General features: G+C 37.7%; 1 protein-coding gene across 6 annotated transcripts in view; it reads right to left on the reverse strand.

Moving 5' to 3' along the window:
- JAK2 (Janus kinase 2) overlaps positions 1-27,818 on the reverse strand; it is a 91,833-nt gene that overhangs the window by 27,669 nt on the left and 36,346 nt on the right. For 4 of the 6 annotated variants that reach the window (XM_065861096.2, XM_065861097.2, XM_071802875.1 and 1 more), the window contains exons 2-10: positions 24,901-25,042; positions 21,548-21,798; positions 12,451-12,574; positions 11,565-11,682; positions 10,872-11,017; positions 9,170-9,491; positions 6,998-7,117; positions 2,912-3,069; positions 756-867 (exon numbers count right to left, since the gene is read on the reverse strand). In XM_065861096.2, the coding sequence (XP_065717168.1) occupies positions 756-867; positions 2,912-3,069; positions 6,998-7,117; positions 9,170-9,491; positions 10,872-11,017; positions 11,565-11,682; positions 12,451-12,574; positions 21,548-21,767 (1,320 nt within the window). In that variant the 5' untranslated portion in view covers positions 21,768-21,798; positions 24,901-25,042. Of the gene's footprint in view, positions 1-755; positions 868-2,911; positions 3,070-6,997; positions 7,118-9,169; positions 9,492-10,871; positions 11,018-11,564; positions 11,683-12,450; positions 12,575-21,547; positions 21,799-23,773; positions 23,886-24,900; positions 25,043-26,960; positions 27,162-27,818 lie in introns of those variants that run through there. The other 2 variants (XM_071802876.1, XM_071802878.1) reach the window with 2 other exon arrangements.

A 27,818-nucleotide genomic window follows, 5' to 3' on the forward strand; every position in this document is an offset into this window, starting at 1 on the left:
ACCCATCCGTGGAACAAGATCATGCAATTGTTTAACAGCTATATTAAAATACTGTATTGTCACTGACCGCAGTCTCACAGAAGTGAGGTGCATCTGGGTCTTCAGCTGATGAGAACTGCAGGCATTTCAAGGGTGGTTCCCACTCAAGCTGACGCCAGATATCCAGAAGGAGATCTGTGTTACTTAACAGCTGCCAAATAATCTGGCTGGCCTAGCACTGGGGATGGGGACAGGACCCAAATCCAGAACAACCCATAAAGGAGAGACATTCAGATCACCAAGGGCTGTATACTCCAGACTATCTAAGCTCTATTCGTGGAGGGTGCAGCCAGGAGGGATGAAAATCCCACAAAAGAATGCAACTACAAACCCCAAGCCTTCAAAAAAAAAATCCCAAACAACAACAACAAAACCCCAACAACTGAACAAAAAAAACCAAACCCTGAGAACAGCCCATCACCCAAACACTTACTACAGTCCCAAGAGCCATGTTACCAACCCCAGAACTCTCAAGCTGTCTTCCCTGTCTTGTTCTCCTAGGCATATGGTATGTGTCATTAGCAATTCTTTACCATGCAAGTGTTTTAATGTTTCTCACAAGACCCTGAAAGTTGGACAATCTGATAGAAGTAGCTATGCAATATACACATCAGACAAATGTTCTGGAGAGAAAATCCTGAATCATTTACTGAACATCCCATGCTCATTATTGTAATGCAACAAAGATTACACAGATACTAAGTCAGAATACAAACCTCTATAGCAAAGGTGAGGAAGTATTTTTTAAAATCTTTAGGACTGCAACGAAGAACGTAGAAACCAGTCTGATTACCCGCTTTCTTCAGTTTACTGATAGCAAAGTCCATGCTATAGTAAAAAGAAAAAGTTTAATATTGCATAATTTCAAAAACCAGCAACAGAGATTGGCTAATTAGCACTATTATCAGATATCTAAAACAACAATTCAAACTCTCAAATTTTTACAGCTTCCTTTAGTATTTTCATCCCTTTATTTTCCAATATTCAGGGTGGCTGCTTATATAGGAAGCTGTGTATTAAAAATTCTTAATACAGAAAACACCACTATTATTTATACAATGAGGAATTTTACAGCCTAAAAAAGTATATTCTCCTAGGCTTATGATACAACTTTCAGCATCCATTAGAGAAGAAGCTGTAATAAAACTGCCTAATAAACAAGCTAAAATTATCAAAATACTTGTGTGGGTGGAAAACGTGGGTTTGAGAAAGGGCTAACAAGAGAGAGGAGTTGAAATAAAACATGATTTGTTACTACAAAAAACAATTTCCCCTTAAACAGCCCTTGCTAACTGACTATTTCTATCCATCTCTGAGAATGAGGAACAGAATGGCTTGGAAACATCTGGACATATTGTATGTTCTTCTAAACAGCCCTAAATAAAGGTCAATATACAGCACTACACGTTAGTGAAAGAAATATGATTAGAGCGGTATAGGTCTCTAATGCTCTCCTCCTCCATCTCTTTTGAAGGTTATACCACCTATTCTCTTTCTGTCATCAGGAAATTCACAGAACTATTCTGTATTAGCTGAGTAGACAGTGCTAGTTTCAGGAACATATCTTGCATCTATCAGTTTTCAAGTTTTCTGTAACTAAAGCAAATATTCATGTTATCCTGACTGAATACTGCACAGAATCACATAATGTTAGGGATTGGAAGGGACCTCAAAAGATCATCTAGTTCAATCACCCTGCCGGAGCAGGAACACCCAGATGAGGTTACACAGGAAGGCGTCCAGGCGGGTTTTGAATGCCTCCAGAGTAGGAGACTCCACAACCTCCCTGGGCAGCCTGTTCCAGTGTTCTGCCACCCTCACTGAGAAGAAGTTTCTTCTCATATTTAAGTGGAACCTCCTGTGTTCCAGTTTATACCCACTGCTCCTTGTCCTATCATTGGTTGACACACAGAAGAGCCTGGTTTCATCATCCTGACACTCATATTTATAAACATTAATAAGGTCACCCCTCAATCCCCTCTTCTCCAGGCTAAAGAGACACAGCTCCCTCAGCCTTTCCTCATAAGGGAGATGCTCCACTCCCTTAATCATCTTTGTTGCCCTGCGCTGGACTCTCTCCAGCAGTTCCCTGTCCTTCTTGAACTGAGGGGCCCAGACCTGGACACAATATTCCAGGTGTGGTCTCACCAGGGCAGAGTAGAGGGGAAGGAGAACCTCTCTCGATCTACTAACCACCCCCCTCCTAATATACCCCAGGATGCCATTGGCCTTCTTGGCCACAAGGGCACAGTGCCTGCTCATTCTTCTAAGCTTCTAGCTTCTGCAAACAATAAACAATACTATACGAACTATTAAAATAAGTTTTTTTTTAAAAAAAATCAACTAAGGTACTAAATTCTTCCTCAAAAAAAAAAAAGACCCAACAAAGCAAACAAACAGAGACAGCATTCCTTAAAATCAACAGAAGTTCCAATTCATACGGTTAGCAGTTCAATGCAGTCCTTGCTCAAATATTGAAGAGAGTGTTACCCAATTTTGCCTTTTTCTCTCTGGACACTCAGTTAATATAACAACTAGAGACTGCAGTAAAAACACAAGATCCTCTGTCCATAACACTGTATGTTGCTGCCATGGTAGTAACTATAATGATGTCACTACCTGTTCTCACTTGAAGAAAACAGAATACTGAGGGAAAAAAATTAAAACCAGAATATTTCCATTTATTTTTTGCAATATGTCAAGAAGGCACTGTATTTTGCAAAGTGAAAAATAAGAGGAAAAATGCAAAGCATTTTATGTTACATAAATGTAATAAGTACACATTTCAAGATATCCATTATGGTTCACAGTCAATGCAAGTTCATATTTCCAAAATAACATCATCTTATTATATTGCTAAAAAAATGCTTACAAAATTGGTCCATGGCAGTTGCTCTGGATATTTTCAAGGACTGATGGTGGAGCTACTTCCTTACACAGATAATGGTGGGCATCCGCAGTTAATCTGTAATATCCATCAATCAATGACACAAAGGAGAGAGCTTCTCTTAATGACTGAAATTCAGCCTCCTGTCAAATTCCAGGGGAGAATGGGGTGGGAAGTGGGAGGGAAAAATGAGAGAGAAAGAGAAAAAGAAACAGAGAATGAAAATTCCAGTTTTTAATAGGTAACGTAAAATTACTGGATATGGTAATGGTATAAAAGATATAAATATACGCATACATTAAATATGTCCAGACTGTTTTTAACTATAGTCTGTACAGTTCTGCCTTCCTGGTGTGACCCAAAACTTGTTAGCAATCTTCAGTGTTCAATATTAAACCCAACCCAAATCAATCTGCCACAAAAAAAAACCAAACCAAACCAAACCAAACCAAACCAAACCAAACCAAAAAAAACACACAAAAAAACAACAACCAAACTTATTCTAAATATACGAAACAGAAGATGAATGCTCACAGGAAGGAACATTTGAAAGGGAAAAACTGAGATACACCTCAGCATGGCAGACATCCACTGCTCCGGCATCACAGTGTTATTTTTTTTTTCCTAAACAAAAGTCTTCATTTATCAAAGATTTATGGGGCTGCCTTCAAGTACAAAAGAAAAATTTCTAGAAAAGTACCTGCCTGAAAATTCAACTAATAGTCAGTGAAAACTGGCATCCTGACCTGGATCATTGATAGAAGCTGACATTTAACTACTATCAAGAGAAGTGCAATCGATTGAAGAAGGGAGAAAAATAATGTGGTCAAACAAAAATGGGGTGTGGAAAAGGTCCATGCAGAATTCGTTGAACAGGTAAGAGCTGGGCAAAATTAAATTAATCTGTAACATATTTATTAGTCCAAATGAAAGAAACTATGTGGCAATGGCAGGATGTGCAGTTCCAGCTAAAGGGCCTTGGACAGATTATGCAGAAGTATGTTTTTTATGAGTGTAAGAAATGACAGCCCAGGTCAGTGAGAATGGTATCTCGGGTCGGAAAACCGCCCCCATATGTATGATGTGTGAATGTTGGGCTTGAGCGTGTGAATGTTGGGCTTGAGCGTGTGAATGAGTGGGTCGGAACGCCGTTCACAAGATATGCATGGGAACGTGACTGAAAACAGGCACGAGTGTGGTGTGTTTAGAATAACTTTTTTTGAAAAAACTGTCTAAACTCTTAGTCCTGTATCTGTAAACATATAAATTGAGAACTGTTAATAAAAGAGAGCTCAGCTCTGCCTGGCTTTGCTCTTGCTGCTAACAAGAACTCTGTGCCTGTGCGTCTCTGTCTGCATCTGTAGGTGTCGTTCCTCATTGCCGCGAAACTAGAGTCTATTTTATGCAACAATCTACATTTTCTTAATATTTTGACAGTTGTGTAAGAACATTAAAGGCAGTCTGTACTTCAACAGAGAAGTGTTACTCCACCATCTACAGAGTCACACCAGATTTTATTCAGTAGAACAGCCCAACAGAACAGGCTTCAGTATGTACTACAAAAGTCTGCTCATGACACTGGGGACACACTTAGTGGCTGAACACAATTGCTTTTGATCATGTGCCAAGAGTTTGTGTGGAGTCTTCAAACTCCTAATTAAAAGTGGACCTGGAAACAACTATCTTTCTAGTTGTTTCAATATGATCGGAAAACCCACATGGACATAGAAAAACAGCCATTTCATTCAATCCATGTGTCCTAAAACTGTACACTGTAAAGTACATTTATATAATGGATTATACTAGCTGTGTAACAGGTTAAACTAAATCACAAGTTCTGGTGTGTAAACCGTCCACACACAAATCATAAGCAAAATAGCAGCTACTGCACTTTCTCCTACTCTGCCTTACACTTCAGTAGTTTTTTTGGCCAAGCGCTTCGAAAGTCACCTCTACTCTTAGAAACATATGCAGTCAAGTACTTAACTACTGTTACTGAGAATTTTTTAAAAATAATTGTAATGGATCAACATTAAGGAAGCCTCCTCCACCAATGTGAAACATTGTTATGCTCTCAGCATGACAAATGCACACCACAGATATTCTACGTACTCTTAGGTTTCAATAAAGAGCCTTGAAAAAATTTCCAGTTCTTAACGGGTCATTAATTCTGTGCCACTAATGCAGGAAATGAACGTGAATCACAATTTCACTGAAAGTAAACCATACGCCTTTTTTAAAAAAAGCATTATTAGAAAATAAAACTAGTTAATGCTTACTGAAATATTTTTTTGAATTTTAAATAATTATTTTTACAGAAAAGAAGTACATAAGCTGTACTCAGTTTTTGCACACACAGACAAGGAAGCTTCCTGGTCACATACATGCCCAAGATGGGGAGCCCTGAAAGCACACAGACCAGTCAGAGATAAAGGAAGAAACAACTTGTAGTTGATTTGTATGGTAAAGTCGGGGGGGGGGGGGGGGGGACGCTACAGAGGCACATTCTGTAAGAAGTTGCTAGAAGCTTCCCCCATGACCAACAGAGCCAGTTCCAGTCAGCTCCACGAGAGACCCATGGATGGCTAAGGCTAAGCCCATCAGTGACAGAGGTAGCGCCTCAGTGATAATGTATTTAAGAATGGAAAGAACTGCTGCAGAACAGCAGCTAGAAGACAGGAGTGAGAACATGTGAGAGAAGCAACTCTGCAGACACTGAGGTCAGTGGAAAAGGAGGGCAGGAGGTGCTCCAGGAGCTGGAGCAGAGACTCCCCTGCAGCTGGTGGTGCAGACCATGGTGAGGCTGGCTGTCCCCTGCAGCCCATGGAAGTCCATGGGGGAGCAGAGACCCACCTGCAACCCAAGGAGGACCCCATGTCAGAGTAGGTGAATGTGCCTGAAGGAGACTGTGACCCTGTAGAGAGATCATGCTGGAGGAGGAGGCTCCTGGCAGGACCTGTGAACCATGGGGGACCCACACTGGAGCAGCCTGTTCCTGCAGGACTGAACCCCATGGAAAGGACACGTAGAAGGGACCCACACTGGAGTGTTCGTGAAGAACTGCAGCCCAAACAAAGGACTTACATTAGAGAACTTCATGGAGGACTGTCTCCCACGGGGGGGACCCCACACTGGTGCAGAAGAAGGGGCGGCAGAGACAACGTGTGACAGAACTGGCCACAGAGCCCATTCCCCATTGCACTGTGCCGCTCGGGGCAGGAGGTAAAGAAACTCGGGAGTGAAGCTGAGCCCAGGAAGAAGGGAGGGATGAGGGGGAAACTATTTTAAGATTTGACTTTTATTTCTCATTACCCTACTCTGATTTGGTTGTCAATAAATGAAACTAGTTTCCCCGGGCCAAGTCTGTTTTGCTTATGACAGTAGTTGCTGAGTGACCTCCCTGTCCTTATCTTGACCCATGAGCCTTTCATCGTATTTATCTCCCCCTGTCCAGGTGAAGAAGGGGAGTGACCAAGCAGCTTGGTGGGCACCTGGCATCCAGCCAAGGTCAAGCCACTACACAACTATGTGACAGTTAAACCTGCTGGTAAGTTTGACTTGAGTGCAGTGCCACAGTTCAAACTGAAACAACTTTTTACACGCACGGATAAAATAATTTCTCAAGATCTTCAAACAATTTTAAACAGTAAAAGCAGTGATACTAATTTTGTCCCAATACTAATCTTCTCTGTGTCTTCATTCCTTCAGAGCATTTTGAAGCCTTTTTGAACGTGCTGGTCACTGGCAGGTGGCATACCATGACAGCATGGAAACACTATGCTCAATAGCTAAAACCAGAGCCTTAGGTTTAACAATCCAAAAAAGAAAAGAATCAATCTGTGTATCAGAAATTACCCTAATCTATAGAAATCTATTTCAGTCCATGCACAGAGTTTTGAATGTAAAAGACCTTTCAAGTTTTGATACACTGCTTATACTGCTGAAATACATTTAGTTTTACCTCATGCTTAATTAACATGGTAATAGCTTATACAATACTATAAACACTACATCAATCAGCCTGCTCAAAGCAACATCTATTTGAAAAAACAGCAAACAAAGTAAACAGACCAGATTCTTGCTGTCTTGTTTATGAATGGTGACAATTCTTCTCTCACTGGAGCCTTCTTGGCTTGCTTGTTTAATGCTGACATCAATGATATCAGGAAAATCACAGTATGTTTGTAAATCCTGCAATATATATTGGTTATATAATGTCAGTAATATAAATAGCAACTAAAAATTTCACCTGTTTTCAGCATTAGAATTCCTACAACTCCAAACTTGTAAGCTAGCAACAAAGAGCATCATAAAGCCTCAAGTACACCATTAAAAATTAAGAAAGTAGTTTTGTGTTTATGGAACCACCACTAGGAACATCGATTTAAAATTGCACAAGGATCCAGGAACCATGAACAGAAATATCCCTATATAGGGGGTGGTTTTGTTTGTTTGTTTGTTTATAGTAGATACTTCTTTGCTCTATAGTATTTTGTAAGAATTAACAATGGAAAATTTTTATTACTCTTTTGAAGGTACCAATCATAACCACATGGGAAATCCGCATTTTCCTTTGATAGCAAGTTCAGGTAGTTTTCAACACTACGATATTCTGTACCACTTTCTTCAGCCTTACACAAGTCAAATTACAATGTCATATAAATTATACTTTTTTTTTCAGCAGAACTGCAGGTACTAAGTAATATCCTTCAATAAATGTAAATTCATCTATCTAAAATTATTCTTCCAAAGCAAACAGATTTTATTCAAGTCAGAACACCTCATTCATATGGCTGCAAGCATATCCTAACACATAAGACAGGTGTAATAATCAAGGCTGTAAGAGTCAGAGGGTATCAGCTAGCTCAGGGGTAACTACTCCTAGATTTCACAGTCCTACAATTACATTTGGCCCTTTGAAGGCAACCGTGAGGCTGATGTGATCCCCGGTGAAAATGAGTTTGACACCTCTGAGCTAGAATAAATCAGCTCCAATGCACCAAAGCCTCTGAAGCCCTATTTGTTCATCTGGTTGTTGGAAATGGGAACTGACGAAAGAAATTGCCTCACAATCTACCCCACATATGTCATTCCTGCCTTTAAAAACATACAAATTTTGTTTCAGTTCAATATCTTAATGAAGATTCATCAGTATAATTTGCTGAAACAAGAGTTAAGATCACATTTACTAGCAGTCTTATTCATTTACTAAGTTTTCATAACCAATTTTATACACAGTTTTCGTACCAGTGAGAATACATGTGGCCTACACCACATCTCTGTCAATAAGTCAATTATTAATTACACTTACAGGCAACTTAGGAGAGGTAGAGAGCTGATACATAACAACTATGAATGAAGTAACTGTACCTAACATCAATCCACAAATATTCTAACACCACACTTAAAAAAAATCTCAGTAATTTTTTTTGTTTGTTTTTTGCTAAGTATAATTTAAAAAAAAAAAGCATTTTTACAAATGATTGTAGCATACTGTAAAAATACAACCTTTGGTACTTTGGTCTTGACTGCTATATATTATGCATCAAAACTACCAAACTAATGGATTTTGGAAAGCTGACACATTTTGGAAAACTGACCCTTTGCCTTTCATTTTACCTTTGGAAAATTCCCACACTCTCAATATACACTGATAAGAGTTTGTATCAGATGCAGGTAAATTCAACAAAATGAATAGTCATGCTTGGAAATCAAACACACAAGAAATAATAGTGACAAGTAAAAATGCAACATGATAACTTGCACTTATTGCAACTATTTTGCATCTAATTCCTCAACAAAGAGTATATAGACTCTGCAGTCACAGAAATCTCACTTAAAATTTGCTAGCTTAGACACTGGTAGGAGTCTAAAAGCAGCAAGAGGATTTGAGGAATTTGTGCATTTTACTTATACCTGTGGGCAGTGTTATTACTTTTCTTCATCGATTTCTTCACAGTAATGAAGGTCCAACACTGAATTTTTCATTTGTCAAGCACAGAAGTATTACATATTCAAGTACTGACTTTCTTTGAATGCTTCAATAAGAAACCTTATTTTAAAATCCTGCACAGTTTAAGTCAATACATTTCCATGAGCCTCAGCCATAAGGAAACTGTATTATCACTGTGAAGTAAAATTTCCCTACCATAAATACCAGAGGTAAATCAGAACTTCTAACATAAGCTAATCATTGTGTTACATGACAAACTGAACAATTATTAAAATAACAACAGATATTACCTGCTCTGCCAGTGTCTCACAGTCTTTAAGTTTTCCCCTTGAGCACTGAATTCCACCATTTCCAGTTATTACTATGGTTGCAAAACTTTCTTCTCCAGAAGGACCTCCACCAGGTTCTTTTACTTCAAAAACCTCTGAATAGAAGGCAGACTGAAGGGTTTCCAGATTTATAAGATACTTAAGTTTCAAGTTTCTGGCAGTAGCTTTGCATTGGCCAAACTGTTGGATAAATTTGCGGAACCTGTATCTTATTCTTTTTCGCGTCAAAATGTGGTAGTCTTGGATTTTTGCTCGCACACATTTAGGCAAAAACATTTTGTAGCTGCGAATACATAACCAGAAAAAAAAGTATTAATTTTATCCACTAAATCCAGCAAAGATAATTAGTTTTGTGTTAAACAAGTCAACATTAAAATATATTTTCTTCTAAATGTAATGTTATTCTTTAAACTGTAGGATAACAAGGACTCTCTCTTCAGTCTGTAGTCTGTTTTTTTCAAACACAGCCCTTTCTTTCTCTTCTCCCATTTTCTATCTTTTCCCCTCACTTGCTTTCAACATACATGACATAACACATTTTCCACAAATCCAGACATGTCTGTTCCAGTCATTACTGAAGTTTTAAGGCAAAGCAGAAGTTACACAGTTGCTTTACTTCTTGTGGAAGTTGGAAAGAGGATACTGTACCTATAGAGGCAACTACATGGATAGAAGACAGATTTCCTGGCTGAAAATAGAGGTGGTAGAGTACAACACAGTAGCTGGCTGTCACTGAATCCTATATCACTGTCCATATTCTACCAAGGGACAAAAAAGTAGTTTGTCACCTGCAATCACCTGGCCAGTTCATCGTCTCATTCTGTTATTCACTCCTCCGTCCAGGTTTCATTAAAAGGCAAACATCAACCATTAAGTACGGAGCAAGGAGAGAACTAACTTAGCTGGAGTGAGAAACTGATCAGGTGGACAAAACCCAAGTGCACTGACAAACTAAAGCAAGTTTAGCTGGGATCTGTCCAGGATGGTTAAATGCCTGGAGCACATGACGTGACAAGAGTAGGCATAAGGGAGCTTGCTTTGCTCAGTCTGGGGAAAAGAGGGTTCAGCTAGGGTGTTGTACTAATTGTCTTCAACTAACAGATGGTTATGGAGAAAAGTGAATTAGACTCTTCTCAGACATGCACAGTGAAGGACAAGAGGAAACAGACACAGATCACAGAGGAGACTGATCAGATACGGAGAAAATCTTCCTCAGTGAGGGTGACTCTATAGCGGACAAAGCTGCTATGAATATGGTGGAATCTCCATCCTGCGATGTTTTCAGAACTTGACTGGATGAGGCTGTAAGTAACTTCATTTAATTTTGAAGCTGGTCCTGATCTGAATGGGGTGTTGGATATGATGACTTCTAGGGACCTCCCAACTCAAATTAGTGCTGACGTCCTTTCCCACATGACCATGACTAGCTGCTGCCTTACCTCTCATTAACAGAACCAAATACATGCACCCAAAAACGTGAACTGCCATCATGATACAAGCTTTCTACTAATTTCTAATTTACGCTATAGGCAGGTTTATGGAATCATTATGCTACAATAAATGAAGTGCCAAGAGCTGAACATTTACTCCAAGATACTAACATGCAAAAATATTGGTTTCAGATATCAGACAGGTACAATACAATTATGAAGTATTGAGTCACCTGACTGAATTGTAAATAGCCAGAGGGGTTTGGTCCTTTTCTTTGGCCACTCTCATCATATCCAGAACAGCCATTCCAAGGCATTCTTCTTGTGTTTCGTGAGTAACAGGCATCTGTACCCATCCATCCAAAAAATCATCTCGCCACTGTGAAAGAAGAATGCGAGAAAAAAAGTTAAAACTGTAGCACTCCTGCCCATCAACTAATGTTTTTTGGAGTGTGTGGGTTTTTTGTTTATTTGTTTGGTGTTCTTTGTTCATTTGCTTGCTTTTAACACTGCATTCTTCTGAGTGAACCCCTTTGTCCACAAAAAGCTGTACATGTTTGTAAAGGGATACCAGCTAGCATCATGCTTAGAACACTGTTTTCAAACTATTTCCATTTCAAATCTTCAAAAGGTCTGTATGAGGAGGATGTTGTTCTGCACTGTGTCAGTCCAAAATGAAAGTCGCACTGAAAGACTTCCCACATGGCAGTCGCACTAGAAAGGAGCTAGACACTCTCACTGCTCTCCCCACAACTGCCATTAGAGTTTCATCTCTCCAAATACAAAACATGTCATGGAATTTAATTTTTATTTTAACTGGGCTTCAAGCTGTCAGAGAAGCCTACACTGTTACTATCAGAAGATGTGAAAATGAATAAATACTAAAAATCTTTACCAACCTGCATTAATAATGAAGCAAATCATACCTGTGCAAATAGGTAAGACATGACAATATCGTCAAGAACAGGGCTTTCTGAACCTCGAAGAATGCCATATCGATATGCTCTGCTGGTGCCATTGCAATACCAGTGGGGAAAATAAAATCTGTTAGGAAATATTTAAGCAAACATCAATAAACAGATATTTTAGCTTACCAATACCAGACATAACCACTTTCGTAGACATGTAACTAGTGTTGATTGGTTTGGAGGACCAATATGAAGCCAGATCAGTCAATGGAAGGCTCTGGCTCCAGTTCTTGGTGTCTTAAGGTACTACAACATTTAAGCAGTACTGGTAGGAACAAGCACCTCTACCAAATTATACTCTCTAGTCACAATATAGAGGATTTTGTGTTACAGTCTTCTAGTCTCCCTCAGATAGTTCTTAAAGAAACACTCAGGCCACCTTATGCAACATAAAAACCAAAATATTTTATGTACAGAAAACTAAGTGTAGCTTTACATGTCCACATTCAAAAATCTGGTTGGAGAAAAATGGTTCTGTTGCAGACATCTGCCTGACTACACAGAATGATTACTCTCCATTTCACAACTGTCATTAATTTCAAACAGGCAAGCACAGAGGAGGTGATATGTATCATTATTAAGAACAGTATTATTTTTAATTCTGCTATTTTTTTATTGTTTGCTTTTTCAATCTGACATGACAAACGTATGGCATATAGACAATTGATAAAAATATGTTATTCAAACCGGCTCCAAAAATTGTGATTCTTTCATCTATCTCTGATCCAGATATCACCAACAATCTGTCCGTAACTTTTTAGAAAAACTATGGTTCAACTAAATATCTCACTGGCTGTGTTTTCTCACATAGTTTTGTTTTACCATAACATTTGATTTTGATTACCTTATCCGGTAAATTAGGACGAGTCTGGTTGTTTCATCTACATGGAAGATGTGATTTGGGGGATACCACATTCTGTCTGCTTCACTCATGAGTGCAAACATGTTATGATACACTGGCATGATACCTGAAGAAAGAACAGAGAAGGAAACCATTATAAGAAACTGTTTTCACAAAGGATCAACCTTATTTAAAAAATTGCATATTGTCAGTTAAAAGCAGCAGATTGGTACATGTTCTCCAGTTACCCATTGCACTGCTCGATCACTGTCCATACCATTGCAATCATCATCCCATAACATGCAGGCTGGTTTTGCTCATTTATTTTCTCACTCTTCCTTTATGTTCTCTGACTGCAGACTCTGTTCACCTGCTATCGTAACCTTCACTGTTAGATTACAAGACTTTTTCTGTATGATATTTAATACAACGGCTGCTTATCCTCTTAATTTTGTAACAGCTAACAACAGTACCTTTTTCCTAACCTTTTCCAAAACCAGATCAAGACATTGATTTAGACAAATGAAAAATCAGAACTAAAACAATACAAAGAAAGTAATCATGACTAGGACAACCACTTCCCATTTATGGTTTAGTAGTTCAGCAGAGAACAAAACCAAACATATATTGTTAATTAAACAAAACTGGAAAATATTTCCCCCCACTCCACAATTCGGGATTGTTTTAATGAGAACTGACATGCAATCCTTCTTAATCACAAATTATGGAAATCAGTTGAGCATGAACTCCTCAGTATCACCAGAATCTTAATTTGGCTTTCGGGCTCCCAGCTGAAAGTATGGTCTAAAATAGATGCCACAGCACTGTACTATGCTGCAATGTTATGCCTCCACGTGATGCTGGTGCTATGATTTGGAAAACAGGTTAAATGCCTGAGAATTGACAGCACAAAAAGATGAACTTCCAATCACTTCTAATCACCAAACATAGTTGGAAGACACGAATAGATACAGGTCTAGAGGTCAGAAACTAGGATGAAAATTATGGTCATTATGAAAGAAAAACGTGTTTACATTAAAGCAAGATACTCTGGGAAACAAAGGCAGATAACACTGAAAAAATAACAGATAAAGACAACAAAAGTAAATTAAAATTATATTAATAATGAATTCCAGGAAAAGGCACACTACTCACAGCCCTCCCCAAAGACTTAGAACAAAATCACAGAAATTGACACAAGAAACCACAACGAAAAAAACCCAACACTTTATTTACTTCTTTCTGTTCAGAACAACATCTCTGTAACTACTGGAGGAGGCAGACACAAATTTCTTCCGTGAGTTCTAAAGTGCATGTAAGACAATTTGTTTGAAAAAGCTAATGAACTTCACATTTGTGGAATAAAAAGTAATTCAGTCTTAAATAACAACTAGTTTAAATGTTTCACAAGATGGAGGTTGTCTTTGTAGAGAGCCCGTAAGGAGGCTAAGAACAAGAGGTCTTGTTGGGCAATCTGTTGTGCAGATGTGAGATTAAACTGCTGAAATCTACACACTAATACGCTGAGATTTGTTTAAACTAAAGCTCACCAAAATACACCAGAACCACACATGATTTTCAGTGAAAAGCAGTCATGGATTTACAGGAAACCAGAGAAATGGAAAGAATTATGTCCAGAAAACAGAAACCAAAACTAAAACTAAACAAAACGTCCAAAGGAATAACCCTAAAGAGATTAGTAACTCAAGGATTGGCTGTAAATCTAGATACTGCAAATCTGTGGTGCAGTAAGATGTACTTGAGCCATCAGAGATTTGAGAAGTATCAAATTAACTCCATTTTATGGAGTCAAAAAAAAAAATCTATCCCATGTAACAAAGTATGGTTCTCATTCGATGTGTGAAGAGGGATCACACCTAGACCACATTACAGACTAGTTGTCTATAAAGCAGTTACAACTAATGTATCAGTCTTAAAGCTGTGTAGCACCGCAAATAATTTCAGATCGATTACAGTGTAATGCACGTGAATCACCAACCTATTTCAGGATCCTAGCCAGATGCTCAACAGCATTCAAGGCAATGCTGAATATTTACCTAGTCTCACTAATACATTTCCGATAACTATTAACAACCTCATGTAAAGCACGCTGAACAAGAAAAAACTTCCATGTCATATTCTTAGATTAAAATGCTAAGCTATAATGTACCAAATATATTACAGACACTGGCACCTCTCAAAACAAAAACCAAAACAAACCAACAAAACAAAAAAACCCACAGATATTTCAGTCCAGATCATATCATTGCCATTCTGAAAAGAAACGTTAGCTAAGCAAGGAATGTGACTTTGGAATTCCCTCTACAAATCGGAAATGCTGGCATTAACAAAAACCACTTACACTTTTTTTATTATTATTTTTTTTCCTCCGCCTTAAGAATTATGCATTTGTGCCAGAATATTGCTACACTTGAAAAAGTGATTATACAAAGAGAGCAAATCTCTTTACTACAGTCTTGAAAATTGTCCACAAATATCTGATGAAAGCAGAGAGGCCAGAAACATCTCTGCTCATGTAATTCTTACCAGGACTATTAATTGCAGGGTCTTTTCAAGTGAATGATAACTGCAATATGTAAGTGTTTTCTCCAAAACCAATAAAAACCAAAAGGCTGGGAGTGGGAGGTGGAGGTGTGTATAGCTGGGGAATCAAAGACTTTTGATGAAGCCTAGACATGTCAACAATAGTGAAAACTCCTGAGAAATGTATTTTTAAAACAAGTAAAATGAAAAAAGTTGTTCACAACAGGTACTAGACTTCTGTACAGCACTAATCATGCTATCAAATCGATGATTAATTAGGAGAGGAGATAATGACTCAGACAAAGGACTGTTAAATAAATTCTCTGGACTATTGCAAGACAAAACTTGACTATCTCTTGGCAAGTACTTTGTAAGGCTAATTAAAGGATCCTTATCATACTATACAGATTGCCAAGTAACATCAGGAAAGGCTGTAAAACAGCAGAAGTTTATTTCTCAAACTTCTACCTCCAGTATAAAAAAATAAAATAAATAAATAAATAAATTATTTGCATAGTATGATGCATTATGATTTTAAAACTCCACATAGAGACAAGTCAGGCTACTTCATTCACCCTGAATAGCTAAGGAAACACAGTTTTTCTGTATTTCCTCTTTTGTAGGTATTAGGCACCCTTTCACACATACAATATGTTTTCATTAGGTATTGACCATCTGTAAAAAAAAAAATAAACCCCAAAACTGTAAATCACAAGAAGCCATGACACCACGATGAAATGTGGAAGCCACGCACAGCCTACAGTAGAAACAAGGGTCTCATGAAACTGTCAATTCAAGCATATTAGTAAATCACTGGACATATACAGATGAAAGCAATTAGTTACATGGAATTAATTATTGAAACATTTTCAAAATCTCTAACTTTCAGAGTCCAATACAAACATCAGACAGTTCTCACACACAACTGTCAAGTAAACTACCTAAAACTTAAGAAGTCTTGCACATACCAGGCAGAAAATTGCTTGGCTTTTCTTACATAAAATAACATCTCATCCTCATCTTTCATACAAACTGGAGGCTTATAAAACTCTGACACCACATTCAATATCGCTATCCTGCCAAGAAAATGTTTTCTGAATAGTTAATTAAAAGACATGTTTCCTTTCCTGGCAAAACAGAATTGCCCAGAGTTCTGCCTAATCCATCCCTCACCTTGGGAGGGAGGAGGGGTGTTGTGTGCAGATTTTCCAGGAAGGCTATCATTTAATCAAAAACAAAACAAACCCCACACCCCTCCTCAAAAACAACAAGAACAAACAAACCAGAACAACAAGAACAAACAAACAAAAACAACAACAAAAAGATCCAAAATACAAAACCCACAATGGGCAGTCATAATCAATTGTAACTGAGTCATGTGAAATTTGAGAATTCAGCATATTAAGGACAAATCTGCTTAAAATTCTCTAGCCACTAACAAGGAAACTCTTCTGAATCACACAAGCGAAGAGGTACTACAGATCATGAGAACCATCACACCAGGCAATACAGTGATGCCCTTGAAAACGTTTGAGTGCAGACACTGTGAGTGCTTAGGCACATTAAACATTTTGAAAGTACCATGGAACTTCCAATCTGTTTGCAGATTGTGTGAGAATGAAAACATTCCTGTGTGGAGTTTCTGAATCTCAATATTAAAAAACAAACACACACACACACATAGATATTAACAAATTCAAGGTCTTTTGTCAACTGCCAGCTGCCTGTAACTCAGCAACACAGGATTATCAAACTGGCTCCCTCTCAGGATTCTGATTCCATTAAAAAGTTAAGATTTCAGGGTTTAATGATCCTAAAAGAAGGGGAGTGAGGAAATCAGAACACAAGCATGTCAGAAAGTAGATTAATAAGTCAAATATGTCCTGCAGAAATTTAGGATTCACATACACCTGGGGGACAAGCCATAGCAGACATGCAAGACAAACCAAAACTATGTTCCTTGGTTGACTTTGCCGAGACACTTTTCAGTGTTCTATTTAAAGGTCATAGTTACATTTAAAGTAGCAAATTCTGCATACTTTAATACTAATTTAAGATTTTCAAGAACATGGCACAAATTTATGTGGCTAACACTAAAGCAATGCTTAGTTTGTAACAGTAACAATATTAACTGTGATTTATAAACTCACTTGCCTAGTATAATACAAAAATATCTTCACGTTGTCAACTTCAATTCAGCAACAATCTGGATTATATATACAAATGACACATGTATTCTTTTTACCCATATAATTCGGCCAACGGAATAAATCAACAAAGTGTTAGTCTAAAAATTAAAAGAAAACTATTTTTCCATGTAATACTGGTCTTGTGTATAATGTATTATTTGGGTAAGTTACAGTCCACAGCTGTGTGGTTGTGGTGTGGTTTTTGTTTGGTTGTTTTTTGTTCGTTTGTTTTGGTTTGCTTTTTTGGTTTGTTTTTCATTTGCTTTATCTGATGTTAAAAACTCTTATATCCACTTACAAGAGACTGAGCAGCATCTTATTGCAAAATTGTTTGTATAGCATAGCTATAATATAGTATACAAAATATCCTTCTTTCTGTATACAAATAAATACATCCAAGATTCAAATTCAGAGACTTCAAATGTTTCCAGTAGTCTGCATCTGGTTTACGTACACCACATCCAAACTCAGTTACCGTTATTTTCAGTTACACCTGCTAATTTTTAAACAGACTTTTAGAGTTTTTCATAATTTACACTTCTAGAAAAATTAAAATTATAAACAAAGTTTATAGTTATTCTGTAAATGACCACACTTATTTATTCTGTTAAATATCACATCAAGCTTACGTTATCACTATCTCATATCAGCTCTGGTGGCTTTCATGAACCATTACTGCTACTTGCGTTCAAATGTCTGTGATTGCTTGATATTTGTATAAAATGAATGTAAACACATTAAAAACAGCTTCAAAGAGAAATTTCATTCAAGATTATTTGAGAGGGGGAGGAAATGAAAGGGTTTAAGATCATGATTTGGGAAAACAAGTCTGTAATACTGAATTTCGAAGATACAACTAACAATGATTCTCTAACCTCTAGAACAATTTGACTGTCAGATTCTATTTGCACCATCAGCTTGTTCCACACTTTATCTTAGGCTGAGAGCAAAGATTTCCCTTGGTTTTGGTGTGACAATTGTATTGTAATGGTTGTGTAAAAAATTACCAGTTAACATACAATAGCTGAACCATTAATTTCATGACGCTTCATTTGTTTTTGCACTTCTGTTTAGAAAATGTGACACTTAGTTTCCTGCTCAGGCAGTTTTCCATATTAACAAAAAAAAAAAAAAAAAAAAAAAAAAAAATCACATTTATTCTGTTTTTCCAAAACCATAAATTTGTTTTTAAATAAAACAAGAAAAGGCTTAGCTTCTGCATGCATGTCTCAAGCTGGCATGCAACTACATAATATTTAGCCAGACTAAATTTTGTACAGCCAGTACATGGCATATACAACAGATCTAAAGTCAGCACAGACTGGAAAACCTTCAATTGTTTGAACAGTGTAAAAGGTACACAAGAAGACTGTGACTCCTGATGTTTGCCTGGATTCAGTCCTGCTTGCCGCCAGTAACTAACAGTGTTACTTCGATGTAACCAGCTTTGCTGTCACAAGATCTAACATGCTCAGAGCATGGAGGAAGTTCATTAACAATAACGAAGTTTGCCACACTTTGGACATGTCTACTACCTGAACCACTCTCTTTATGAAGCATTCTGATTCATAGCTAACTAACTCCCAAAAGATGAGTCTTGCTAACACAGACATTATTTAACTGCATAGGCTTTGCAGACCTGTGTGTTCTGTTGTGCAACCGTAAAACCTCCTAGGAAAAACAGAAAATAAGTGACACCTCATTATTTAACAACTAATAACTGCTAACAAAAATAAAGAACAAAAAACTGAAGCAATTTCTGCCTTTTCTACCAATTCAGAAAGAAATGAGAGTATTTGTGAGGCCTGACAAAACAAGGAATAGAGTATGAAGTCTTTCAGACGATGTAATGGGATACTAATTGGATTTGTGGGTTAGCAGGAATTGAACTTTTTATGTTGGTAATGTGCATGACAAGAATATCATACATGGCCTGGGCTGCACATCTTCCTGTGAAACTGTAGAAGACGTAAAAAAATTCAAATAATTATGACATTCAAGCTAAATAAATAAATCAGTTTAAGTTTTACCAAAAAGAAAATGTAAAGATAATTTGATTATGGCACATAAATATCTCCCTAGGGTTGGTGATGAGGAAAGGAGAAACAAAACTTGAACAAACATCTGAAAACTGAAGTAAAGAATATTCAAACCAGAGAAAAGGGAAGAAAAAAAATGGACAGACGCGCAGTAACAGTAGAAACAGCTAACTAAACCACCAAGGTAGCTACTGTTCCCATGAACTCTGATAAGGCTGGGAGATTTTCTGGAAGGTGAGCTTTAACTAACCAATGCATTAGAAGAATAACTGAAAAATTTGTGTGCAAATGACATGTTATTCCCCCATCACAAAAAAAAAAAAAAGGTCAGATAGAAAGCAAAGGAAGCAAGGTACTTGATGTCACAGTTGACATGTATCATTGTATGTATATTCTTTCAAAATCATGTTATTTTAAACATTCTGAATTTGATGGATACAAGCCCTCAACAGTTTAATATTCTGGCAAGTTGGTACATCCATATCTAAGTTAAAGCATTTTTCCCACCACTGTCTAGTAAAACTGTTCTCTACCTCAATAACCTCAGTGACTACAACTATTTATTTCCATTAAAAATATATAACTATTGTCTAATACAAAAATTCAATATCACTTCAACATTGCAAAAGTGAAGAACCTCGCTCCCACTAGCCTTATACACCTTTACATGCTGCACCTGAGGGCCTGGACTAAATTGACAAATGTAACAAGAGACAAGACTGAAGCCCCCCCCAAATGGGCACCAATGTGAAGAAATCCACTGTTATTACAGAAATTAGTACGGGTATATTTTCTAAAGTGGGGAGACAACACTTTTTTTCTTCAACTGGAAGAAAAATACTATAGAACCTTGGGGACACAGTGGAAGATATCTGGAAGATCTTGATTTGAGTCACCATCAAAAGATACCTTAACTTCAAGAACACTCCCAGGTCCATCTGTCAAACTCGGACCTATCGTGTCATTAGAGCAGTGGAATCTCACACAGCTGAAACTTCGCAAACTTAAAAATACCACTTCCTCATGGTCTCTCAGAATTAATCCCAGGCAGCGCTTCTGCTGAACTCATTACATGTGCTTATTTGACTAAAGTTCTCACACTACAGGAAGAGCAACTCTACGAACTCAGATTCTTAGTCAGACTCTGCCACACCTAAAGAACTCCAAGGAACAACAGGGCTTAAATCGAGAAGAGTCGTCGTGAAGCCAGCATATACAAGTAAATTGCCAACTCACCGCATGCAATTAAGTCAGTACAAGACATTCAACAGCACAGAATAAAACTGACAGATCCTCCCAGAAGTCATTAAAATCATATTTAAAAACAGCATAGCAATCAAAAGACAAAAACCACAAAAGTATAAGATGTTTAGACATAATAAAACATAGCGTCAGAGTCAGAAGCTTCATATTTGTCACCCACTGGAAAAGAAAGATTTGGAATCACAAGCCTTTCTTTTAAATTCATTTGCACCTGGAATGCAAATTTTTACTTGGAAAGCTGAAAGACAAATCCAACCTTGTACCACTGACAGCCTAAAAGTAGTTATGGAGATACGCTGTGAACATATGTATGTGTGCACATGTGCATGAGGAATAAAAAGACAGTCACTTTAGTATCTGAGTTTATTGGAATTAATTTTTATTCACAAATTCAACCTACTTTTGCAATGAAAGAAAGACATGCACAAAACACACTCTTGAATTACTTTACTATGGGCCTCAGCACCTGCTCTTGTTATACGCTGGGTAAATGTAACAATTCAAAGGCATTCTTAAACATAAACATGTTTTATTTATTTATTTTAAATATACGACCCTGTAATTTACTTACTTTATTTCCTAAACTATTATGAAAAGCATTAACCACACATACACACAAGCAATCAAGTTATATCTAACAGAACAGTTCCCATCTGCAAAATGATTAAGCATTTATAGTATATGCTATACACATAACTTCCAGGACAGATGTTTTGCAGGGTTGCATCATAAAGTAATTCAAGCTATTTCCAGCTTCTGCTGTGGTGTAACTATCCAAACTACATCTCAGCTCAATGAAAGAAGATTTCCAGATAAAGGTTAGTATACCCTCAAATTATTTGAAAAAAGATGGCAACCACCTGATGGTAATCTCAGTTTCACAACCATTTCAAGAGGAAGTGTTTTGCAGCCTGGTGCTAATTACTTCTGAAACTGATTACTTCCGAAAGAACAGAGAGATCAGCATTCAGTTAAAAGGTCACCATTTTTATAAGCTCTTGATTATTTCTTGCATTAGGCTGAATTTCACTCCTTCTTTAGGAAAAGCACTATGTACATACTTACCGCAGGCTTTACAGGCAATAGCACAAATTTCTTCTGCAACATATTCTCCAGCTGGAAATTGAAGGTAATCTCCTCCTGTCTTCCCAGGAGAATAATAAAGGTACACCTGAAGCAATGGTTCTGTCTGCTTGGGTGCACTGGTATTCCCACGGATGTCACCATTCTGGTTGACAGCAGAAGTTGCTGGACCTTCCATATTTGTCATTGTAAGACAGGCCATTCTTCTTTTTGGTTCTGTTCAGACCACTTGCCTAAAAGAAATTTAAGAAGTACTTCTTGACTAACTGTATTTGTTTTTGCTTGTAATACTCTCATGTAATGATAGTATCATTCTGCCACAGGAAAAATTGAGGACAAGAGAACGGCTTAGAAAGTTTACTACAAGTTGTGTTTCTCTTTGATTTACTACATGGCCTTACTCTGAAATATAACAGACACTATGATAGGAAAACCAAAGACATTAATTGGGAGTAAAACTAGAGGATTTATCACCGCTCACTGGATTTTACACAGTGTGGGCTCACCTGTCCAGTTGAAACTCGCTAGTGAACCTGTAAGCCAAAATAATCCTTTTACATCTGTGCAACTCATTATATTTGCTGTTTAAATGCAAAGATTTCACTGAGAACTTAGAAGATGAAACAACTAGCTAGGTCACGAACCAGCACTGATGAAGAGAAGGATCAGAATAGCACCTTTCAGCTGAGTTTTAGTCTTAAGCAGACACTTAAAACATGCTGAATTGAGATTCTACGTAAGCAGACTTGTTTTGTAGCTATGAATGGGAGGACTTCCAAGACCACTTTCTGCCAGACTACTTAAGTCTATTCATAAGGAACTTGAGCTAAAAATACTATCTGATAAATGTATTTTTTTAAAAAGAGACTAATGATTCAATATATAGCCGCAGGCTGACAACATATTGCACAAGCCAATCAAAGAATGTCTTCGCTTTTCTGTGACTCCACTATAATTTTAATCAGTATACTTCATGCTTATGATAAAAGCTTCAACCACAGTCTATAAGGTCTGCTTTTACTAAAACTTATTCCAAGTAACTACCGCCTGGAATTCAGCATTCCATATTTTGAAAATGCAGAATAGGTCTAAACAAGACAGCAGTTATAAAGGTTTGATTTTTTTTAGAATCATAGAATGGTTTGGAGCCCAATAAAGTCTCCCCAGAGCTTTCTTTTCTCCAAGCTGAACAACCCCAGCTCTAAGCCTTTCTTCTTCCAGCACTCTTGATTATTTTGTGGCCCTCCTCTGGACTTGTTCTAACTGGTCCACATCTTCCCTGTGCTGCGGAGCCCAGAGCCGGACACAGGAATACAAGTAGGATGTCAGAAGAGCAGAGTAGAGCAGGTGAACACAGCCCTTGACCTGCTGGCTGTGCTTCTTTTTATGGGATAGAACTGGCTTTCTAAGCTGCAAGTGCACATTTTTCATCTACCAGTGTCGCCAAGTCCTTCTCAGCAGGCCTTCTCAATCCTTTCATCTGCCAGCTGGTACTGATACTGCAGATTGCTCCAACCCATGTGCAGGACCCTGCACTTGGCCTTGTTGAACCTCATGAGGTTCTCATGGGCCCTTTTCTCAAGCCTGTCAAGGCGTCTCTGGATGGTATCCTGTCCCTCAAGCCCATCAGCTGCACCACTCAGCTCGGTGTCATCTGCTAACTTGCTGAGGGTGCATTCCATCCCACTGTATGTTGAAGACACTGAAGAGTTAATAAAGATATTGACTATGAAAATGCTACTGTTTAACTTAAAAATATATTTATTGTTTTGCATAGACATATTACATTCTTAAAGTGGCATTTTCAACAGATTTTGTTTATATTGAACTCTGTTGCTTTATCATAAAAGAGCTGTTTGGAACATGATTTTTTTAAAATCTTCTAATTACAATTACTGAGGAAAAGATAAGTGTATGACTATAAATTTATGTGGGCTAAACTGACTTGTGCTACAAAAATGGATTGCAACATTTAAGTCAGCAGAAAAAAAGGCTAAACATCTTAAAGGAGAAAAATGTTAACTTAATGTGCTGTGACAGACAAAAATATTCAGTTATGAATACAGGATGATAAATCAATGCTACCATGACGGTGATTCTAGGGAGGGGAAAAAAAACAGTAAAGACACCACCATCAAGAGAAAGGAGCATCACTTTATTTCCCAAACTAAGCAATGCAAAGAGCCAGTGTATTACAGACATACAAACCTGAATCTGAAGGTCCAGATTCACTCACTACATTCCCTGGGTCCTGATCTAGCGGGGCATGTGGATTCCCTACGCTTTGTTCATAGTCCCAACCACCTTTAAATGAGAAGGTTTGTGCTTTCAGCTGCAAAGGCAGCACACAGGTAACAAGTGTTCAACTAAGGAAAAAAAAAGCATTTCTCTTAACTCATCAAGGAATTCATGTGTCTTAAAAGAAAATAGCCACCACATCACTAGAAACATCATCTTTTAAAGATTTCTCACTACCCTTGTCAACAATAAGTAAGATGTAATGTTTCTGTTCTACCACTTGCTTATACAAAACATTCATAGCTTTGATCACGTGTGGAAGCCTTCTTCCATAACTACAGTATTTTTTCTAAAAGACTCTAATCCCTCTGTTGAATACAAACCTCCACCTCAACTGACAGATCCATTCATTTTGGTCTCTTTGTATTATGTCTATCCAACAATGAATGGAAATATTGTTTATAGAACTAAATGAACTAATATTGTTCTAATCATAATCAACAGCATCTAAAATGCAACATGTTTACATGCAATTCTCTGTTGCTGTCTGTACCTGCAGTGCACCTAACAGAGAATTAATTTTACCAGACACACTAGGCTGCACTAATTCATATGGTTCTTTTTACGTCAGTTAGGAAGAAATTAAGCACGAGATTGAAAACCGTCACTTATGCAAGAAATTTCATTAAAATGTGGAGGGCACACAAAACTCCAGTGATTTAATAATACGCAGCATTCACAGCTCCATTCAGAACAACAATTTTTTCTTGAGGTATGGGCTCTACCAGTTTTGCAAGATTTAAACTCTCTCTTCTTGAAAATTATCCTCCCTCACCCTCAGTTTAGTGTTGCGAGTTCATTGTGGGGTTTTTGTTTGGTTGGTTTGGGTTTTTGTTTGTTTGTTGTTTTGTTTTCTGTCATTGTTGTTGGTTGGTTTGTGGTTTGCAGGGCAGGGGGAAACGGGGGCAGGAGGGAGTGCGGATTTTCTAGGTAAACCTCCATGGCTAGGATCTTAAATCATACCATTTCAAACATACATCTTAGGAGGTTCAAGAATCTGAGCATTCTCTCACTACAGATAAAATGCTGTTAATTACCTTTTATCACATGAGAAATCTCTGTAGGAAACATGGGAGTAATGAAGCCCTTTAAATAAACACATCACAAGTCACCCACGTGCTGCTGGTATCCACAGGTCAGACAAAACAGGCACACAAGCAGTGGTGGAACATAATGTATCTGCAATAAAAACACAATGTTAAAATAATGCATTATTATTTAAGAATTCACATCTGTGTTTATGTTTAGATAGAGTGATCCACTCCTATCTCATTTGCCCAAATTCCTGTCTTCTTTGCCAAGAACTTTTTAAATTTAGGGTTTTTTAAAATACAAAGTTAAAAGAAAAAACCCACATTTTTGGTACTATCAGAGACTCCTCCTCAGTTCTAGCATGCAATTGGTCTATGAACCAGACACTTGACTTGAAATATAATTACCAATATTTTTTTTGCACTATGTTTTTATTTTCTGTGAATACAGCATAAGTTTAAGAAAACAGCTGACAGCATTACACAAAGAAATGAAAAAGGAAAAGTAATTACAAAAAGAGACATGGTATGCTCATTTCATGTAAGAACACTCCTGTTAGCCAGAAAAAATAATTCTATTTGAAAACTGACAACAGCCACTCATTTCAAGCTCATGTGGAAGTCAACACCAAGCATCTTGTAGCAGGAAGGACAAGGGCACACCCACCCTCGCTCCCTTTGCACAACAGTTCTGTGGTTGCAAGAAGCACCACTTGAAAACACAAGCACAACAGCAGCTTTCTGCACCAGCGAAAAAATGATAAATTCCCTGTTGTAATCCTCCCGACATAGGAAAGGGCCTGACAGAGAAGCAAAAATGAATTTTAAAACTTAGAGGGAAACAAAATACAATGGAAGTTCAAAGACAGAAGAGTTCAAAACGGGAGAACTCTGCTCACTTTATGTTTGGTGATTCTTCAGGTAGAAATCTCCCTGGACAGAAGAGAAAGAAATCAACACTACTTCCTCAGCACCATGTGCTGTGTGTCTACTGAGTCTTTCACCAATACCCCAAGAAAAAGGAATCCACTTCAACGAGCAGTAAATTCAGCTTCTCTCCCCACAGCAGTCAGACTGTGACGGCAATGATTAGCATTTCTCCCCTTGCAACACTGGCTCCAGAGATAAGCAGTTTTGCCTTGTTTGGACAGCTGTGTATTTTGTATGCAGCTGCAAGAATTCTCTTCCAAGTGCTGTCTAGCCAGCTAACTAACATCCGACCCGAAGTCCAGCACAGTCGATGCAAGTTTTCCAGACCTGGGCAGTGGGAGCCACTGACCTACCGAGCACACATGCCACGAATCTGATCTGAGAGCACTGGCTTCTAACAAAGCACAGAACCAACACCTGCTCACGCAGGCTGCACACCAACACACATTGCTGGGTATTCTAAATTATTTTCCATTTTAAAAGTATTGTTCAATGCTCGGAACTGCCTTGCATTCATCATCCCGTCAGGCTCTTGAATTTGAGCAAAACGGCGTTAAGATTTACCAGACTGTAGTTAATTGTGTAGTTTTTCCATAAACTCCAGATCGATTGTCTAACATCATTAGCAGCTATCTCATGTAGCTAATGAACTTATGGGACAAACCAGGTGAACCTAAGAACTCAAACCACTTCTACTCTCCGCCTAGCAGAGCCCTATAGAATAAGGGCTGCAGCATTTTGAATAAGCTCAGCTTACATTTCAAAGGCAAAAATTGGATAAAGCAGCCTAACATCAAATCTATCATACACATGACAAAGAAGAAAAATACTGCTTCGTTATGAAACAGCAGCTCATGGCTCCTGACAAAAAACAAGGAAATTCAAAGATTAAAAACTCCAAGCTCACGAACAGGCTCATGGTGGTAATAGCAAGGTATTTGTTTCTCTCACTCTCTCTCTTTTTTTTTCCCCAAGAGTGAGTCAACCACTTTTCTTTCTGCACACAGAGAATTAACTCTTTATAGGGTCTGCATCAAGATCTTATAAAAACTATTCAGTGTACATACTTTCAGGCTGAGTAAGTCTCATATGACACAACTTTTTTTAGCAGCAGAGTTGCAAAAAATGTTACCTACATTCTTGGCTGTGCCAGTCTGACAGTGCATCATCTTGCCAGCGGCTTTGCTCCCACACATGCTCTTTCCCTTCAATCTGTTCAAGTCTACCCCAGCTTAGATTTCTGGCAGCTGCAAGGATTTAAATACTCAATTTCAAAATGAATTTAGAGTCTAACAAAACTCAGTCAAAATAAATTAGTCCATCATCTCCAAGTTTCCATTATCTGTGAAGAACACAATACAGATTTTGTTATGCAGAGGAGGTTCTACAACCTGAAACAGTCACTTTTCAGCAAGCCTTCAGAATTCCTATAAATACTAGTTTTCATTTTGCTTGTGTCACTGAGTACCTTGAATACTCTATTTGCTGGCAAGAGAGGAGAAAGATCAAACCAGCATTTTCTATTCACAGGTAAGGCCTTGGAGACACAAGCTGCTTCCCAACAACTCAACATGTTTATTGCCAGTAGACCAGGACATATTTGGTAAACTGAAGATGACAAAAATGTGCACTTTCTATCTGCTTATACACATCTGCTTCTTTCAAAGCACCTGAATGAACACTGCAAACATGTGTCATGAAAATCTTCCTAAGTAATGGTAGACAGGTGGTTAAGATTGTATGTAAGAGACTAGAAAAGTCTCACAAAAAGTACTAACAGATCTTAACATTAGTTATGGGAGCATATCAGTAAGTTCTAAAGAGTATCATGTGTCATGTTACAAGACCACCCAATTTAATTTTTTACCTTTAAACCCAAGATTAGACTAAGAAAAAAAGTCACTGAGTTTCATAACTCTAATTGTTTTGTTTAGTTGGGCTTACACTTACTCTGTATACTTAACATTCAATTATAGTAGTCACAGTTTGAATAT

This window comes from Patagioenas fasciata, chromosome Z (assembly GCF_037038585.1).
Source record: "Patagioenas fasciata isolate bPatFas1 chromosome Z, bPatFas1.hap1, whole genome shotgun sequence".
In the NCBI taxonomy this organism is placed as follows: domain Eukaryota; kingdom Metazoa; phylum Chordata; class Aves; order Columbiformes; family Columbidae; genus Patagioenas; species Patagioenas fasciata.